The sequence below is a fragment of the Sceloporus occidentalis genome, unplaced genomic scaffold (assembly GCF_023333645.1).
Source record: "Sceloporus occidentalis isolate IW3139 unplaced genomic scaffold, rSceOcc1.0.p SCAF_4, whole genome shotgun sequence".
Lineage (NCBI taxonomy): Eukaryota > Metazoa > Chordata > Lepidosauria > Squamata > Phrynosomatidae > Sceloporus > Sceloporus occidentalis.
Window position 1 is genome coordinate 50,654,835 of NW_028316984.1, and position 21,080 is coordinate 50,675,914.

The 21,080-nt window shown below is 36.1% G+C and overlaps 1 protein-coding gene across 1 annotated transcript in view; it reads left to right on the forward strand.

Moving 5' to 3' along the window:
• NEB (nebulin) overlaps positions 1 to 21,080 on the forward strand; it is a 212,763-nt gene that overhangs the window by 178,089 nt on the left and 13,594 nt on the right. Inside the window, exons 129-143 of the mRNA XM_089520035.1 lie at positions 672 to 782; positions 1,891 to 1,995; positions 2,840 to 2,944; positions 3,544 to 3,648; positions 6,114 to 6,224; positions 6,704 to 6,814; positions 8,666 to 8,779; positions 8,909 to 9,013; positions 10,555 to 10,659; positions 11,612 to 11,716; positions 13,287 to 13,379; positions 15,324 to 15,416; positions 17,515 to 17,607; positions 18,034 to 18,126; positions 19,895 to 19,987. Coding sequence (XP_089376161.1) covers positions 672 to 782; positions 1,891 to 1,995; positions 2,840 to 2,944; positions 3,544 to 3,648; positions 6,114 to 6,224; positions 6,704 to 6,814; positions 8,666 to 8,779; positions 8,909 to 9,013; positions 10,555 to 10,659; positions 11,612 to 11,716; positions 13,287 to 13,379; positions 15,324 to 15,416; positions 17,515 to 17,607; positions 18,034 to 18,126; positions 19,895 to 19,987 — 1,542 coding nt within the window. The remainder of the gene's footprint in view (positions 1 to 671; positions 783 to 1,890; positions 1,996 to 2,839; positions 2,945 to 3,543; positions 3,649 to 6,113; positions 6,225 to 6,703; positions 6,815 to 8,665; positions 8,780 to 8,908; positions 9,014 to 10,554; positions 10,660 to 11,611; positions 11,717 to 13,286; positions 13,380 to 15,323; positions 15,417 to 17,514; positions 17,608 to 18,033; positions 18,127 to 19,894; positions 19,988 to 21,080) is intronic.

The following is a 21,080-nucleotide window of genomic DNA, read 5'->3' on the forward strand; positions in this document are numbered from 1 at the left end:
ATCATTTGGTCATCCATTAGATCAAATACAAGCTGTCTCTTTGATTAGGCAGTGTTGTTGTGAAGAGACCAGGGCTTGAGTGTGTGGGAGAACCAAATTATGCTGGTCTACCATGCTCAGTAGCAAAAGCCTTTGTTAAGTTCTAATCTCATAGCCATGCCTACCATAGTCTGGGGCCAATGATACTCCAAGTTTCCTGAAAGAAAGGCAGAAAAAAACATTGAGAAAATCAAGCTTTTATGCCATTATTTCTCTTGCCTTGTATTCTGTACCATGACTGGATGGGAAGGGGTGTTCTCTTTTTAGGCCAAATAAAATGAATACTACAATCATTACTCAGTCCATGTATCTTTTGGTTGGCTACAGCTTGCAAGCATTCTCTAACATCTTTTCAATGGGTAAATCATATACTTCAAATATGGAGCTGAGACACAATCACTGAATGAAAGTGACAAACGTCATCTTGTAATTGTAGCATGTGCGAATTTAATTCCTGCATTAAATCCTTTGTAATTATATGTATTATTTTTAAGAGGTCTCGTTACATGCATCTTTTGATTTATCTGCTTGTAATCAAGGTCACTTTTGACAATCTGAATGGAGACTCCATGTTGGCACCAGGAAATCTTATAATTAAGGGCTAGTTGTAATACTTGTTCTCTTGGAATTAGGTGAAATATAAAGAAAGGTTTGATAAAGAGAAAGGAAAGAAGTCACAATATGACCTCAAGGAGAGCAAGATCTACAAAACCTTGAAAGATGCTCATAACATTGCAAGTGAGGTATGTCTGATGCATTACCCTTACAGTATATTGATACACTACACATACACCAATTCTCTTAGCCATTCCACAAGTCCAACACCTACTCAGGTTTAGCTTCCTTTGGGAGGTAGCCACTGAAGGCTTGTGCCATTTGATATGATTTCAGTTGATTTATATATAAACAGGCTGTAGATAAGTGAAGGCAAAGAACTTGAACATTCAGCAGCAAAATGCCCTGTTGTACATCAGATGTCAAGAATCAGAACTCTTGCTAGAGTGTACTGTCTCTCTTCCTATCTATCTTTCTCTGTCTTATTCAAAAACTGCTATATGTCTCCCAAAAGACCTCTACAATTTTCTTATCACATCTAGTTTGCTCTCTCCCTCTTGCTTTCTCTTCTAACCTTCTTGGGCCAGAAGCATTATGATCTGACGGAGAAATCATAAATTTATAAACCCTGGAAGGTAAAAAAAAATTCTTGGTGGATTTCTACACTCCCTTGTGGGGTTTTTTTTAAAAAACAAAAATCCTCATTAACACCAAAAGGAAAGAAAATCACTATGCCAGTTCTATTGTTGTTGTTATTGGCTGGAATCCTGTTGGGTGTTGTGTGCAAGTAAGTGAGTGTGCACATGAGGGAAATAGAATTACAAAGATGTACAATGTCAGTATCCATTAGAGGTCTGCTGTTATGTAACTAGAGCTAGCAAAAGGACTGAGGCACGATGGGACTAGTGCGCTACAGTCTCCCATGCACATTTGGCCCACACGTGGCACTCTTGCTGGTGTCCCATTATGCATCTTTATAATTCAGTAACTGAGTTTCTTAGCTAAGTGCACACAGACTTACATCGAATGAAAGGTCATACAAGATTCTGGTGATTATTATTATGTAGTTATGTAATTATTCTCCCTTTAGGATGCTGGTGTTAGCTCGTGAATCCAAGACCTCCCATGCTATATGCTTCCTTGCCCAATGCCAGCAGTGGTAAATCTGTGCTGGTGTAGCTTTTCACTATAAAACTGGAGATTCTAGGGTTACCTTAATGAGCATACCTAGTTCCATTGGAATATCTTCTATATACAAGCATTTATTATAGTCTACTTTTTTTCTCCTTATTACAGATTAAGTATAAAGCAGACCTGAAGAAACTTCACAAACCAGTGACAGACATGTCAGAATCACTATCAATGAATCATGTGTTGAACACCAGCCAGCTGGCCAGTTCTGTAAGCCTGTTACCTAACCCCAAAACTATTTCCCCTTTACCATCTCTTCCATTTGCCTTTCTGGGATAATCTATGCTAACAACTTCTGTAACAGCTTTCCTCCTTGACTGTTCCCAGGAAATCACCTGGTAGTGATCTCTTCTCTCTTGCCTAATGAGCATTTCCCATGTGGACTAGCAACTTTAATACACTTAGCTTCTAGAGAGCGCTCTATTAGTTTACAACTGCTGGTACTAGAAAACCTCTAACCAATTTTTAATGACATTTTAAAACTTTTTTTAACCTACATTTTTTACTAACAAAAATACCATTTTTTCTTGTTTTCTTGGTTTTTTTTTGTACTTACTACTACTATTTAGAAAATGTCTTCTTTTTAAACTTTTAAACCCTTCTGAATATTAATCTGCTTTTTCCTGGAGTTTATCATCCTGCTGTTAGATCACAGAATGATGAATAAGCTAACAAGAGAAGAAGATCTGACTTGCATTGTCCATTTTTAATTGTATCATAGATTCTGTACCCTGTTTCTTTGGTTCTTTCTTCCTAATCTTGATTTGTTGGGGCTTTTAATTTTTGCTTTTGTTTTTTATTTACAAGATACTGTCCATTTTTGCATAATATTGCAAAGGGCCATCCTTCAATATTAGTCTGGGCTTATTTTCACTGTTTTCTTTTATGCATATCTTCCCCCCCCCTTTTTTTTTTTCCTCCCCGTCCTTTTCAAACTGGCACTTCTGCTTTCTTGTTTTATTGTGGAAATGTTTGGATTAGCTGGACCTAGAGAGCTGATCTGGTTAGAGATTTTTTTTTATTATTGAGGTGGTTTTTGACGCCTTCCCTTTAGTACCAGTACAAGAAGCAATACGAGAAGAGTAAAGGTCACTACCATGTGGTTCCTGATAACCTTGAACAGATCCACCTAAAAGAAGCTTCAGAACTTCAGAGCATAGTAAGTCAGATAAGTATGTCTCACATTTTATTTGTCATTCATGACCGACCATCCACTTAATCCACAGAACGTTTTAGTAACTACTTGGCATGGAGAAAAATGCACAACTAAGACTGCAGTGCAGTGGTACCAGCAGACATCAGAACCTGTTGATGTTTTTTCCAACTGTTTGTGGTATTTCCACTCATTTGCTGCGAGGCAATTACTGTAAATAAAAGACTCAAAAGTTACTTCGGGACAAATCTGTAAAAATGCATATATTGTCATTCCAGACCTGATGAATTAATCATGTGACCTGTGTAGTTTTGACGTCATCTGTTGTGGGTGCAACAAGGAGCCCAGTGATATGCAGAAATGTTTCTTGGGCAGCAATCTTGTTGCCACATTAACACAAAACCCCAGCTTAATTGTGGTAATTTAGAGTGGTGATTCAGGGCTTCATCTTATACAGAGCAGTACAGTTTCTGTGGCTTTTTGATCTGAACACCATGATTTCTTGGCGTGGAATGGAGGAAATACTTTCTCTTCAGCAGTTTTTCTGTATTTTTGTATATACTGCAACAGACCAGTTGAAATAGCATTTGCCTTCCTCTTGACAGGTAAAGTACAAGGAAAAATATGAGAAGGAAAGAGGGAAGCCCATGCTGGACTTTGAAACACCAACGTACATCACTGCTAAGGAATCTCAGCATATGCAGAGTGAGGTAGGGTCCTTCTACAGAATCATAGAGTTAAAAAGTGGCCTACACTGAGATTAGAAAATGTATTTGTAATGGTTGTATTATTTCCAGTCAGAGTCAAATGTTTAATAGTGGAGATGCATTTTGATGGTATGTTTGTAAGGGGAGTAATCATTTCTCTGTTCATCTGTAGTATTACTGTACAGTGTGCCTTGTTAGAAATCTATTACAAATTGATTCATGGTTGCCATTTGAAAGAGGATTAGCAGTAGGCATTTTGCAGGCTGAGGTAGAGCAGCAAAAAATAGCACTTACTCACCCACCAGTCAAATCAAGCTGCCCACATTCAAGACGTACTCTCACATCTCCTCCTTCCTGGAAGCAAAAATGTAATTATAATAAATTTAAAAACTCTTGATTTCCCGACTTTTCACAAAAATTAGTTGCCCAAGGCGACTGCTTCACTCTACCTAGTGATGAGGGAGTCTATTCACTCTGAATACGTCAAATTAAGGTAAAACTGAGCATGTAAATAAATAAAGCACTTGTGTTTTCTCAGTTTCCCTTGGAACACCATATATATCAATCACTGTCAGATAAAAGCAGTATCATGTAATTTGTATGAAATGCCTTCTCTAACACTTTCAAATTCTTGTTTGCAATTGCATAGTTATTTTTTCCTCATTCAGTTGTCATTCTGTTACTTTACAAGGTTTACTTGTAGCCTGTTTAATCTGAAGTTTTGACATTTTTCTATCCCACAGTGAAACCTATACAGAATGAAATACTGTATAAGGTGGTTGGTCATAATGTGTGGGCGATTCTACTGATTGCTTCATTTTTCATTGCACAGTTGTTCCAAAGTGAGGCTCAATCTTGTAGTTCAGTGTACCAGAAGACAACCTCAAAGTGTGAGATAAAGTAACTGTTGTACAGTAGAGCACATGTATACCCTTCGTGTGCCTTTCTTGGATTTTGCTTCTAAAATATGAGCAACAGTGAAGCAAGCTGGACAGTCAGTCTCATTCCCTGACATAGATAGGATCTCCTGTTTCTCTCCTGCTCACCGCCAGTGCCACATTTTCTCACAGCCTTTGCTACTGATGACCAATGTGTCTCAGGTTAACTATCCCTCATTTAGAACAATCCAATATTACATTGGTGCAACAATACTACATGTAGAAAAGTGTGAGCTGTGGGCTATCTTTAGGTAGTTAGGCTTTCATATTTCCATCTAACATCCTCACTAGCAGTTTCAACAGTTTCAAATGTCATATTCATCTAAGCCGTTTACATCCTAAAAGTGATAAAATGGTTGTCAAACCATATTGCCTTGGGCAAGTCATTAGTAAATCAGAGCCCATGTTAATTAATTCAAACACATGGCATCTAAAACAGCAGTGAATAGATATCAGTATGAATTCTGTTGTTTAGTCTCTCCAAAATAGATCCATCAAGTAGTGAGTAAACATATGTAGGTCCCATTGATTCAATGGATCTACTGTAGTTCGAACTAGCTATATGGCATTAATTGCTATAAGACTGCCGATATACAAAGGCAGATTGGACATTTCCGTTCTGTTCTTTCTTTCAGTCTACCCATTCATCCAAACATAAATTTGTTCGCATCATTTAATTTTGGAGTCACTTCAAAAACTCTTGTTTATATTCAGTGTTATGGTATCCTCTCTTTCAGCCTCATTGGCGTGCAATTTTTTATATTTTTATTTTGTTTCACACTATATTTTACAACTTAACTGAAGTTTGGATATTGTTCTGTCCTAGTGTAAAACTTATACAGGGTGAAACATACTTGTATAAGGTAGTTGGTCATACTGTTTGGGTGAATTTGTCAAATGTTTTCATTATACAGCCTTTCAGAATGCAGTTGTCCATTTGACCATGGTTTATGGGAAAGGGAAATGCAACTATAAGTTTGTTAACTTCATTATATTTTACTTTGCCCAATAACAGACATTTTCTGGGCAGATTAAATGACACGGAGATGCACATCTTGTAGGATTCCTGGCTTTTGTAACATTCTTTCCCCTTCTTCAGATTTACCATGACAGCTACCAAGTATTATGACAGTGACACAGTTGTGGCTATAAGGGTGTTCACCACCAGACCACATTGGTGTTTGTTGAACAAGCTGAGTGCTATGCTCTATGAGCACCCTTTCTCTCCTAAGATTGGACAAAAGTTACTTTTTGGACTACAAGTCGCAGAATCCTCAAGTTAGCACATGCAGTGGGAGCTGTAATCCAAAAACATAACTTTCCCACAGTCTGCTTGTAATATAGCAGAATACCAACATACACCAAATGACAGAATGGTAGAAAACTTGTTACAAGACCAAGATTGGACCTGTAACTAGGTACCAAATTATAATGTCACTATACCATAGCTGGAAACTATACGTCTACTTTGCATAGTTCCAAAATAAATTCTATTTTTCCTTCTTCTTCTTCTTCTCTAACTCCTATTAGAAAGAATATAAAAAAGACTATGAAGAGTCCATTAAAGGCAGAAACCTTTCCGGCCTGGAGATTACACCATCTTTATTGCATGTCAAATATGCCACCAAAATAGCAAGCGAGGTAGCAGCTACTCTGTTTTTTTCTGCTATAAAGTATCCAATTAGTTTCACTAATTATTCTTACCAAAGTAGCCCATTCACTGCTTTCCTTAACAGATGTAAACATTTACCCTAAGCATGATTTCATTTTATTGTCTGTGCTTTGTTTTAGTCTGTATTTGTTTTTTTTTTAAAAAAACTACTAATTGTTAATTGTATTAGCAACTACAGTATTTCCCTGTTGTTGGAGACAATATTGTTGTCCCTCTATATGTGTTTGTTTTTTTTACAAAGAGTGGTTGTCTCATTATGTGTGTTTGTATAGTAGGTAAAACCTTCGCCATCATAATTGTTTGGTGCTTTACTATAAAAACCATTTGCTTTCTTTCATTCTCCTTCATTTTCTTTCTTGGAGCACCCTTCCCTTCCCTTCTTTGCCTTCCCTTTCTTCTTCTTTCATTCCTTCAGTTTTCCTTCTTTTCCCTCCATTCTTCCCTCTAGAAAGAATACAGGAGAGATTTGGAAGAAGGTGTCAAAGGTAAAGGTCTCACCATTGTAGATGAGACCCCAGATCTCCTCAGAGCAAAGAATGCAACTTCCATCTTGAATGAGGTGAGGCTTTTCACTTCATGGAGTAAAGGTTTGGTGACTCCTCTCACATTATCTAAGCAGTGGTGGACCCACTCCATGGTGGCATTCCTCATTTGTGCATGATTAATACCAAACCTTAGTTGTTGTGCTGGCCAAATGGCTGTAATAAAGTTATTATTATATATTATTTTATAATACCAAACCATGTGGGAGGAAGCCATGATGGGGCTTCATCATTTCCTAATATTTGTTCCTTCTAGACCTTGGGCAACTACAGTACAAGAATAAACTATATTTCAACTGTTTGCAAGCTGCTTTGAATAGTATCAGAACACATCTTTCAAATAATTGTCATGTGATTTAAGTCTTAACCTGACAAGCAATTATGGACATAGGCTCCAACTGGTTTTGAAGCATGCAGGGAAAATCTGCAGATAGCATAAAAATGCATATCACATTTAGCTTCCCATGGAAATCATCATTATACAATGTAATTGTAATGTCTGCATGAAACCAATCTTCTATTCACAATGATATTTTCTTCAAGCTATTGCTTCCAGCCTTATAGTGAAAGTCATTTTAAATGTCACAGCCCCCATATAAAAGTTTTTTTCTAATGTTACTGATAAATCATAATTCTCATATATCACTAAATGTAACAGTAATAGTTGTGACATAGCAAACTAGCCAAATTAAATTTGTACCTTTAAAATACAAAATCATATGTACAGCCTAAATGTATTTACATGTACATAGTTTCTTGTGGTTAAAGTGAAACTTTGGTAAGATGTGCTTTTTAAAAAGATTTTTTAAAAAATGTTTAAAACTTAACTTTTAATTTTTTTAAAAAATTAAATTTTGAAATTTAATTTTAAAATAATTTTAATTAAAAAAACTGTGGCTCTCCTTTCTCCTCCTACTGAGTCTTGCCCCACTCATACCATCTCTTTAGTGTTCTATAGGGATTCAGAAGAATGGTATAGCCCATTTCTGCCAAAAGTCAGATTTTGGGGAACAGTGGTGTCACCCCCACTTAGAGAGTCACCTGGTGCAGCCCGCATCCCTACAACCCCCTAGTGATGCCTCTATGAATTTAGAGTTGGCCCCAATTTTTTTTAATTTGATTCCACTAGATAATTCTAGTGATATTTATATATCCTTCATAATCTGAAATAACTAATAGTGACCTATTGGCATCACCCCAGGTCCGACAGATACTCAAAGCATTTCCTTAACATGATTCTAAAATAATCATGGGAATAGCAGTGGGATGAAAGGGTATCTCGGTTGCCGCTTAACACAACATTCATCTGAAAATATTATTGCACTGGGATCTTTATAGTTCATTGTTGTTGCATACCTTCAAGTCATTTTTTGATTATGGTAACTCTATGGCAAGATTTCTTGAGAGGAGGTTTGCCATTGCCTTCTGCTTGGGCTGGGAGTGAGTGACTTGCTCCAGGTCAGTGGGTCTTCATGGCTGAGCAGTGATTCCAACTCTGGTTTCCAACTGTCTTGGTCTAACACTCAAACCACTTCACCACATTGGCTTTTATATACTTTATTGCTTCATGATTACTTCACATTTCCAAGTTGCCTTGAACCCCATTTTAGGAGAAAGGCAGGATATAATATAACTAATTAATTAATTCAAATAAAGCCTTACTAATCTAAAATTTAAGACTTATATTTTCTGCTAACTAAGTTCTTCTTTCATTGAATATATTTTCCTTTCCTGTAGAACATTTTGGCATGTGTAGCTTGCAAGGTGAACCACATTGAGACTACCCTTGGAGAAATGGGGTGAGTGTCACTCTTCATAAAGATGCCCCAACATGATGTCTTATCTGTATCACTCCTTTTGACCTACAGAAAGAATACAGGAGAGCTTTGGATATGGAAATCAAAGGAAGAGGCCTGACAGCACTCGCATTGGAAACACCTGATTATATGAGGGCCAGGAATGCCACAGACATTGCTAGCCAGGTCAGTGAGAAGAGCCAGGGGTTAAGGATTTTGAGTCATTGTAATTCCCTAAGGAAGAGAAATTCAGGAAGTGGTATACAGTATGTGTAAATGTATGTATGATATCAATATGTGACCTTTCACCAACAGGTTAAATATAAGCAGTCTGCAGAAATGGAAAAGGCCAACTATACCACTGTTGTTGACACTCCAGATATCATCCATGCACAACACGTGAAGAACTTTTCTAGTCAGGTAATGATGGTGTTTACAACTAGTTTTGCCAGGGTGGGTGGGTTGATCGGTTTTATATAAAGAAAACTATTATTTTAAATTATGTTTCTCAATAATAATAATAATAATAATAATAATAATAATAATAATCTACTATTACTAATACTAATACTACTTTCTGAAGCTCAACAGGTCTGGTCCTAGTAAATTGCTTGGGACCTCAAGTGTATGACAAAACATAGAAAAGTTACCTTTTAGGACCACACCTGGGAGATGGAGGGAGTTGTTGCCAAAAAGCAACTTTTTCAGTTTTTAATATTGGTATATTCTGGCTTCAGTTCAGTAGAAGAAATGTGACATATAAGGAGAATAAACAAATAAAAATGATGCCTTCACATAAATCCATAGATGAGATGTCACATTGCTGTGAAGTTCCATATATCTGAATGCTTTACTTTCTGGTCTTCACATTCACTACTACTGCTGCTGCTACTAATGCTAGTATGTAGAATCATTATGTGGCGAGATCTTGTAGCATCTTAGAAACTAACTGAAATAAAGACGTTGGCAGCATGAGCTTCAGTCTACTTTCTCAAATGCATGCTACTATTTATTACTACTGCTTCCAATAAAGATGATGATGATTATAATCATAATGGTTTTGTAGCCACAGAAAAACAGAGCCAGTTAGGATAGGTTGCTTGGTCCCCTCCTGTGTTGCCCATTGGCCTAGAGCAGTGATTCCCAAGCTTTGACCTTCCAGGTGTTTTGGACTTCAGCTCCCAGAAGCCTTAACCATGTTGGTCCATGGTTTGGGATTCTGGAAGATGAAGTCCAAAACCCCTGGAAGACCAGAGTTTGGGCATCACTGGCCTAGAACTATCAAATGAGTGCTTAGGAGTGATTGTTACTGCATCTCATTTGATCAAATCATGAGATTATTATTCACCATCTTTCCAAGCATTTTCCAATAAATTCTCTGACTAGTTTCACCTTTGGGTCATTTTGTGTATTACATGGAGAGAAAACCAGCTAGTGTACACATAACAGGATCCAGTAGCCAGGCATAGTTCCTGACAAGTATGATACACATTTGCAAATGTATGTTTGTCATATTCATACCTTTGAGTATGCAAATTTAAAATGTCTTAGAAACACATACTTGAAACCTCAGTATACTAATGGTTTGCAATTGTTTGTGGCTTATGCAAATATCTATTGATCTATCTACCTGCCTATCTATGGATTGCACCTAAAATACAAATGAAACAAACAGCATAGGTATCAGATTAAAAAACAATTATTTCTCATCTTTTTTTTTCAAAAAAATCAATCTTCAACCATCACTATCATGAATGCAATCAAGTTGAAAAATTGTCTTGATGCTTTTCCTTTGCATTGTTGAATTCAAACTAATACAGTGAGATGTAGAAAAAGTGATTCATCTTGCTTCCCATTGAAAGGTGCTTTTATCCAGCTACTGATTAAGCTAGGACAATCATTATATTTGTCTTATTACAACAGTGGTAAATCTTTTTCTTTTCTTTCACCTTGAACAATAGAAAAAGTATAAGGAGGATGCAGAGAGAACCATGTCTTACTATGTGCCTGTTCTAGAAACACCTGAAATGCAGAGAGTACGAGAGAACCAAAAGAACTTTAGCATGGTATGTATGTGTATCAATATGCTTTCATAGAGTAAACAGAGCATACATGGAGAATAGTTTATATCAGTGTTTCTTGAGCTATCTGATGTGAGAGATGAGCAATTGTTTTCCCCCAATATGCCAGGGACTTTTACCATATTTGTGCCCATTGGCTAAAATTGTTATTTTCCTGGTGGTAGTGGTCTTTGGATTGTGACTTTGGTGACTTTAAGTAGAAACAGTTTATTTGTTAGGATGTGAAGGCTTGTGCTTCATTTTCACAGATGGTTGGTAGTATTCACTGTTACTTAGTCTATTATAGCTAGAAGGGTTCTGTATCCTAAACAGAATCATATCAAAGAGAAACATCTGAAACATGGTCTGTGTGAACACTGCAAACATTTTTGCCTCAGCAGAATTTAGAGGACAAATTGTCCATTTGGATTTCTTCCCGTGTACACTCAATCTGTGCATAATATGCACAAATTTTGCTCCTGAGATCAAATCAGTGCCCAAGCTGGCTGGGGGATTTTGAGTACTGTGGTCCCTTCTGTGGTGTAGAAAGAAAAATGGGGATTCAGGGCAAATAAAAGCCCTAATAGCACAGGCCCTAATAATAAAGATTGCATGGCTTGGGAATCAGCACCAACCTACAAAAACATGAAGGGGCAGACGTTGTGTAAACAGAATTCTTATCCATCATCCATAGTAGTCTCCATTTTCTAAAATGCTATGAGGGGAATACTGGAGAGGTTCTCCTTCTGTTAAATATTTCCGACTTCTAGGTGTCCACTGGAATTCTCACATGTGCAAGAGTGATTGAGCACCTTTGAAATGCTGAAATCACATCTATTAGGATACAGATACTGACATTACTGACTCTTACATCTTAGAAAGTCAAAAAGTAAACAAGCAAGGCTAAATTCTCCTGCAAGGACAAAAAAGATTTAAAAACCCTGTGTTCTCCTAACAGCTTCGGTACCAACATGATTTCCAAGACAGCAAAGGAAAAGTAACGGTTGTACACGAAACACCAGAAATCCTCCGAGTTAAAGAAAACCAGAAGAACTTCAGCACGGTAACCTTATATTTCACCACACTGCAATATCATCACAGTTACACTCTGATTTTGCAGACATTTCCACATATGAGAAACTTCCTGAGTGCCAGTGATACTTTTCATGAACTCTACATATCTATATTTCAAACTTCATGTTATTTTAAAGATGGAGCTAGGAGCAATATCTGTCTCTCTACTCCATCAAAAGTAGCTTCAGGGGCTTGATCTGAATATGGAACTGGTGGGGGGTCCAGCAACAGTGGATGGTAATTTAATCCTTTGCTTCCCAATGTAGTCCTGATCCAGATCAGAAGACTTGCTGCACCTGTAATTTACATTGTCCAGATCAGAGCAAAAGTAGTTAAGGATTCCTCTCTTCCACATTAGTATCCCAGTTTGGATTTGTTTCTCTGCAGTGATATTTGGAAAAAAGGAGGAAGAGAAGTACCTACCTGCTAGCTCCCTTGGATCCAATTAGCCATCTTGGATTCAGTTTGGTAGAAAGGCAGCATATAAAATAAATAAATAAATCTTTTAAGATATTATGCACTTTGGCCTTGTATGTAAGAGTGAGGAAGTTCAGAAACTTGTTATTTTCTACGAATGTTGTCATTATTAGGTGGAATTCTCACTGCTCATTTGTCTCTCTTTTTAAAAGAAATGTCTTGTTTACCAATAGGTTGTGTCCAGCATAACTGACAACACTGTTAAAGAAATTTCTGTCCTTGTTTTTGTCATGTGACTCTGCCAGCTATGAATGTGTAGTTTTCTAGGCTTGCTGTATCTCTTAAGGGCAGCTGATTGTTAGCCACTTGCTGTGTCTTTTAAAAAAAAAATCAGCTATTTTGTTCTCAGTATGTTTTAACCATGGAGGTCTCAAGATGATGCCAAATATTGTCAATATGTGATGTCTTAACGGGTCATTATTATTTATGGATTACAGAAGGATGACAAAAACAGTGGAAAGTCACAATACAAATTTCTATCTTAAAATCAGTGTATTTGTGGTTTGTAGCCACAAAGACTGATACATCACGCCTGAGCGGCTCCTTTATATTCCTTCACATATCCCTCCAGAAACTATCACTGTAGATCTGGTGATCTTTCAGAGCATCATTTAATATGTGGCACAGCATGTGTAGCCAGAACAGAAAAAGTGAACTTCCTTCCTGTGTGAATATGGGTATATTTGTATCCAGCCCAAAAGAAATTATCTAAAAATCTTCTTTGGACAAATATACACTTCTTGTCACAGATTCTGCCTGTTTGTTATTTTATCTAGTTCTGCCCCTCTATATTAGCTAAAGATTTGAACTACTGAATTCTTTGAACGATTGAAAACTATTGAGTACTACTAAGAGTAGTGGGAATTGGCTTATTTTTCAATTTCAACTATTTATTATTATTTATTCTAATCAATCTGTCCTGACACAATGGGCATGATTCATATGTGAATGCATCTGTCATAATGACCCAATCAGAATTCAGAGGTTTCTTGCTATTTGAGTCTCCACTTTTTGTGTAGTCCTTCTGTATGTAGCAAGTGACAATGTTGTTTCCTATGCTCAATTTTGTTGTCTTGGTTAAGATTTTATATAAAGAAGATATTGGAACAGGAACAGCTATTGAAAAGACACCTGAGATGCAGAGAATTAAACAAACCCAGGATGCAATAAGCACGGTACAAAAACCAATGGATTTTTTTTAACACTTTGACCTGAGCTGTTCCATCTCATAAAACTTCATCTACTTCACTTGAGCCTAACAACACTTCTGGCATAACACACAAACTTTCTCAATTAATGTGAAAAGGCAATGACTTTCATCATTAATCAAAACATAATTTGCTAACTAGTTTTCTAGTTATCTTTTACTTTCATATCTAAAATGTTATTCACATTAGGAAAAAATCTAACTATTAACATTCTCTAATGTTCAACTAATGTTTTTCATCTGATGACATGAAGATAGTAGCTATATTCACTTTTTAATTTTCCCCAAATGTTGATGGCAGCAAATATAGTTACAATATTTGAAGCTCACAAATTTTAAAGAATTTTTCTCTTTCTTTAGTATATTTCTTTTCCTGTTATCTCTGTTTTGTCTTTCTCTTTTCCTCTAGCATCCACGGTAGGAGATGTTTTTATCAAGTTTGTTGTTTTGAATGTAGTATACTGTATTCAATGTATTGCTTTCCTTTTTTTACAGTTTGTTAAAAAAAGAGATAAAATAGTGCTTTTATTTAATGTTGTATATGTATCTACACCCATGTTGGATAGAATAGGATGCTCTTTTAAAATGTCTATAAATAATAATTAAGAGATATTATTTATTTGAAATTTAGGGACACCTAGATCTATTTTATTGCATTATAAAAATACACAGTTTAATCAAGTATATTTGTATTTGCAGTCTTCAAAACCAATCCAGCTAATGTTTTGACTAAACCTCACTGCAACAGAGGGACAAATTAATTCTGACTAATTTGTGCCACTGATTTCAGTAGCATTTAGGCACTGTCGTAAGATCATGGCAAATTATACTTTCTAGATAAGGTAGATAGATATTTGAGACTACTCTGTCTCTATAGGATTGAATCCAGAGTTTTTCAAACTAGAGATGACCCATTGAAGTAACAAGTCTTAAATATATGACAAATAACATAAGGTTCATTTTTGAATAAGTCTAGCTAATTCTGGATCCAACCACTATTCTGACCTCAATTCAATCACAGCATTACAAACAGAAGGGTTCTTGTATGCAAAGGCTCCATCCTTATCATCTGAGTGATGTAATGTTTCATGTTTCAGTGAGATGTCCTTATTGTTCATGTGGATGAATGATATGCATACAAAGCTCATTGTTTGCAGCTGAACTTCTGGAGCACTGGTGTATGACTTTAGCTTCTGTTGGCAATAATTAAAGGAAAAGACTAGGATGCTCTCCTAAACAGGATAGGTCTGTAGCAGAAGTGCTTGCATGAATATATGGTTCTGGCTATCAACAGCACACTGGCATTGTCAATACACATAAAGTGGAGTCAGTCAGGTGCTTCCACTGAGATGCTTTGCAGTGAATTCTAGAAATATAAAAGATATTTTACAAGTGCATCTTCAGCCACATAGAAAGAGCCCCAATGGATCAGAACAAAGGCTAGCTCATCTAGCATTAGGTTTCCACAGTGACCAACCTGAGGGAAAACACAGAAGGCAAACACTCGAACAATAGTACCCCCTGCCCATGACGTTAGATAGTGGCTGAGATACACATGCTGTGGGCTAAACTAAGATCATCTTATATTTATTTATCTAAGCCTAAAAAAAAAAATACAATACAAACATTTGTGGGTTTGGATTGGCATCAGCCCTTCCACTGATATCAAATTGTTGACTGGGCTGCAAGATATAACGCTTAATGTTTCTGCAGGAATATTTGCTAATTTTCAGCACAGTCTTGGGGAGGACTTTTCCACATGGGTGTATGCAATGTTTTAGCTCCCCAAAATATGTAAACTTTCAATGGTATTTGTTCTCTTGTGTGACATGAATACTGTGTCTTCTGTTGTACATAATGTAAGTCATTTTTGTTTTGTCTTGTTTCTTCTGAACTGTATACAACTTTTTAGATTAAGTACAAAGAACAAATCGGAAAAGGAATTCCCATATCTGATCTTCCTGAAGTAAAACGTGTGAAGGAGACACAGAAGCACATCAGCTCGGTAGTGGCTGATATTTTCTACGCTCATTTGTGTGTGAGCTGAACCATAACGGTGTGCCGCTGTTGATTTTACTAAACAGTTTTTTTCTTCCCTTGCTAACCTGTGGCTATCATCACCAATCTTCATACCTAAAAGGGCATTTCTCTAGTATTATTCCATTTTAACCTCCAATAGCTTTGACAACTACTTATAGCTTGAGAGGAGAATACAAAAACAAATTTAAGACTCAGAGACTGATAAAAAATGAAATCTTGGCTGCTGAAGCCGTGGAATACAAATAAACACTATGTATGGGGTAGTTCAACAAATAAAACAATTGACACCTTGCTTCCTTATAATGGTACCCCAAAATCTGGTACCTTCATAAAGCAGGTTGTCTCACTGACCTATTGGAAAAGACCAGGCTTGTGAGTAGTAGCAGCAGTTGCACATAAAACGTGATTTTGCTTAGACAGTGACAATAGGTATTTTGGCCACTGACCAAAATAAAATCCATTGTATCTATGCCTACTAGTTGGCTTAATTAATTGCAGGTTGTGGCGCCTGTATTTATTTATTTAGATTCATTCATTTATTTGAAATACTTATATAATAGGTCATGGTAAACTAATTCTCAGTAGGCTTCAGATGAAATTTGGCCAACATGGTACCTGAAGCTTGAACATCTGTTATTGATTATCCTTTTGTTTGAAATTCCAAACAATTTACTGCACCTTATTTAATTCAGTCTTCTGCTTTGCCCAGTAATGTTATCAGATCTTATTGGGCCACATTCTGAACAGCTGGATTATTGCACTTTAGTAAAATGAGAAACATGTTACAGTTTATGTCATTAGTGAATAAAATACTATTCTGTAGATCTGGTTGAAGAACAAGGAAATTCTTCTTTTGTCATAAATGTGGCCACTAAAATCATGATTGTTATCAGTGGAGTTTATCACATGGGGGTTTTCCGTGCAGAAACGGGATTTAAAACAGGGAAATCTTGCAGGATAATTTTCACACAATGTCACGTATTAACGCGTACACAAAGTGAAAAAATCCCCCCAAAGTGGGATCTTTTCCACACAACGTCATGGGCATTCAGCATTAAAGTAAAAATAAACTGCCCAGAAAATGGACAAAATGAGCTGCTTTTTACTTTGAGGATTCTCCAGAAAGTAAAAAATGGCCAATGTCCACTTTCTGTGCAGTTTATTTTGGCATTAATGCTCAATGCCTCTCATGAGTGTGAAAACGATCCCGATTTTGTGGATGTGTCCTAGATTTAAATTCTGATTTTGCACAGGATTTAGACACTTAGTCTCCTGTGTGATAAACTCCAGTGTGTTAGTAAGAAAACATTTAGGGAAAATTTTCAAGGATCTATGAAGCCATACCAACAAGTATTATTTTCTCCTCTCTTGACCTCTGCCTCATCTCCTTTCCCCTAGGCTCTTTGCAATACTAATTGTTTTTAAAATTCATTTTTCCATAATCCAGTCTTCAAGTCAGGCACTACATTTTCTGATTTCTAACTTCATTGACATCAATTGCTTTATGACATTTTTACTAAATGCTGTGTCACTCCCTCTTTTTTTAAAAGCAAGACTTTGAATATGTGGTGGCTTGATTTTTGCTTTTCCTTTTTTTTTAAATGGGCAATAATTTTGATGCTCTTTTTATTTTTTTTCTAAAATCAAAACTAAATGAATTGGCAAAAGTCTGAAACTGTGTAGTGCTCAAATTTCAGGCCTACAGCTTTGGTTACTAGATTTTGGCCCTATACTCTAGGCCCTAGGGCCTGGACTATGGCTCAGACCAAAGTTTGTGAGAGAAATACAGGTGTAAAACTGAGAGTGAATTCTCAACAGCAACAGCAAACTATAACATGTTTTTGTCAAGAAAGGTGTTTCCAGGAGTTGGGTTCTCCAAAAAGCCAAACTTTGAAAATATAATAGAAACATCTCCAACTGGACAATTTTGTATTCCTACACAGTATTAATATGCCAAATATTAACATACCACAGGCATGTCTGAACTACATTCTATATTGTATGTGAATTTTTGTGAGGTTCGCAGCCTTCTTCTCAACTTCACGGGTGTTTGTATTCTGCAGGTTTTGTACAAAGAGAACACAGGGCAAGGAACTCCAATATCGGTTACTCCAGAGATAGAGCGAGTCAAACGCAATCAAGAACACATTAGCTCGGTATTTCTCAATGGAATCAAAATTACCTTAACAACTCATCGTCAAAAATTAACATCCTAACTTCCATTTGCTTCATTCTATTCTATTCCTTGACTTATTCCCCTTTCTGATGTTCTTTAATCTTAATTCCACAACTTCATATCATTAAAATAATTTTAAAAAGCTGTGACAAACTATACACGTGGTCTTCAATGAAATTAACACTATCCATTCCACACACATGCTGCCCTTAACTTGCTACTTTGACTTTCTTTTTCATTCACACATTTGATAAATAATCTAACTATGCTAAACTTTCTTTTACTTTTCTGTACTACTTCAAGCATGGGATTTAAAACTAGATAGTACTAGTCACAACCAAACCACAATTATTTTGTCTACTTCTTGGTGTCTTTCTTTTTTGGATCCTTTATTGTACCCTTACAGGTGGCTTACAAAGAAAATGTGGGGACAGGAATGGCAACTCCTGTCACCCCAGAAATGGAGAGAGTGAAGCGTAATCAGGAGAACATTAGCTCGGTATATTGTGAACCATCTCTATATAAATCCTTTTAACCAACCATCAACCCCTGCTAAATATATATAATTTTAATCCTTCCACGAGACTTTGAATATCAACTCCTCATGATTTTAATCAAATCAATAAAATCACTGTGATTGTTCCACTGAAGTGGAACATGAAAGCACTAATGATTTCAGTTCTGTGGTGATATTTAACGGTCTTCCTTTTCACTCAGTATATTCTTTTCTTCTCCTTGCCCCTCCTCTAATAAGCGAATAATATTTGTTTTAAAGCAAATGATATTCAAAGTAAATTCCCTTATCTCCTTATAACAGGAAGTGCCTCTAATAACTTTTGGCATCCATGTGTTGGTGCAGTGCAAAATTAAAATAAAAAAGCTAATATGTTTCCCCTATGAATGATCACAATACAGTGGGCCCTTGGTATCTACTGGGATTTGGTTCCAGGACCCCCATGGATACTAAAATCCATGGATGTTCAAGTCCCATTTATATATACCGTATTAGTAAAATGGTATTCCTTATATGAAGTGGTAAAATCACGGTTTGCTTATTGGAATGAAAAAAAAATCCAAACCATGGATGGTTGAATCAATGGATACAGAATCCTTGGATATGGAGGGTCTACTGTATATTACTTAAATTAGTTATGATCATTTATGGCAAATATGAGCTCTGAAAATGTATTACACTATCTGAACAAAACTGGGAGTTTGTAATTTTCAACAAGAAAACAAAAAACCCTTGAATTAAACCACATTTTGAGGAATAAACTGCCACAAATAGCCCTATATACATTCCAGTCACCTGTACTATTATTCCCTTCCTTACATAACGTAGAGAGTATGTTCCCCATAAATTCCTGCAATGCACTGCAGCAGATGCAGTGATCTGACCACACATTTCCAGCACTTTTCTCACAAACATATACTAGATCTCACCATCACTTTTCTGGTACCTACTTTTCTCTCTTGGTGTCTTTTTTGTTTGTTTGTTTGTTTTATTTTATTTTTTGCATTAAGTGGGAGAAAAAGATGGTGAAGAACAAGACTGGTGCCTACTTTTTTCTTTGTGATGCTTTTCTATCCATCCTTTGTTGGCAGCTGGCAAGAAAAGGATTCCAAGAGCACATATGCTTTTGTAGTTGGGCCCAGAATCATAGAATCATAGAGTTGGAAGAGACCGCAAGGGCCATCTAGTCCAACCCCCTGCCATGCAGAAAATCTAAATCAAAGCATCCCTGACAGATGGCCATCCAGCCTCTGTTTAAAGACCGATTGTGGTGGAATACAGACTATAGTTAACTAAACCCAAATGGGATCAATGGGCTCTCTGGACAAATGGCCAGAGATTACATCCCCTCCTGCAGCTGCTGTTGTCTGCCCATTTGCTCTGGCAGGTTATTCATTTCACTTTTTTGTGACAATAAAAAGTAAGAGGGTGAAGAACCAGCAATGGGGCAAGTATTCCTAGCTTCAAAACAACAGTAGCATAAAATTGTGTGAGACCAGTGTTAGATTGGATCTCTATGCATATTTTATTGATATTTAAAGTCAACCAATATTTGATGTTGAACTTTTTTTAATAACACTTTGGATTGTGAGAGGGAGGCTTTTGTATTTTGTTGGGTTTTTTTATTTTTCTTCCAAATGTCATAAAGAAAACCAGCAAATTTCAGTCTCTACAGTGACCATGTGCTTTAATATTTGCCACTTAAAAATGTTTTTTTTAATTACAGTATTTTTGACACTTCCTTGTTGCACAGGTGTTGTACAAAGAGAATTTAGGGGCTGGGACTCCTACACCTATTACTCCTGAGATGGAGAGAATCAAACGCAATCAAGAAAACTTTAGCTCGGTATTTCTATAGTTAAAAGTACCCTTTTAACTTGATTAAATATGTAATTAACCACTACCCTACTTAACTTGTTCTTAGTAACAAAAATACATTCATTTTTATAATTTGACGTAATTTTAGAAATTGAATTAATCATTTGGTGATCACTTCTCCACCTTCCCTGTCCTTTTATTACTTAAATGGTGTTAAGCTTACTCCAAGCTTGTATTGGTAGTAATTGTAGATAGGAGGCAATCTAGCCAAATTTAAGATTTTTACATGACTTTTATTTCAGTAAAAGAGCAACCTTAACTTTAAATATTTAACTCTTGTTTAATTAAAATCAATGAAACTGAGAAGTGCCTCTCTTTCAATATACTCAAAATTAATTTTAATATGATATTACTTTATTTTGACTTCACTGGTAATTATTTAATTTTTAGCTTATTTCAGTAATACTAAACTTTCTCAGAGGAAAGCAAAGGCAAATCTCCTCTAAACAAATCTTGCCAGGAAAACCCCATGGGGCTTTAGGGTCTCTATAAATTGGAAATAACATGAAGGCATACAACAAGAATAGTACTATACAATACAATACTATACCTTAAATCCAAAACAAATGTTGTATTTTCTTTCACTGTGTCTTTAATTGGATCAGATTCTTTCCTACTTTAATGCTGAACATGGGGGTCCAAGCCTGTATGTACTTTTACATATAGCAAATTGAACTAAATGACATAGATCTTAACATACATTCATTTGATTTATTTACTCACCCATGCATCTTCTTTCCAATATGGAGCCTAAGGCCCCAAACTACATTCTGAGAATAAATTCTGTTGAAGTTAATGGAACTTTTCTTTGAAAAGATATCCATAGGGTTGCACTGTTGGTGATGAGGCTAAAATGTATATTTCTTGGCATTGAATGTTATCTCAGGAATACAAGCTGCATTCATTCAATAAGACTAGGACTTGAATCCTATTGTTTATTCCTAACTAAACCAGACTCATTGAATTTTACATGAGGCTAACAATAGGATTTAGGCCTAACTTGATCATGATAATATGATCAAGTTCATTACTGACCCCATCAAAATTAACATTTTAATATC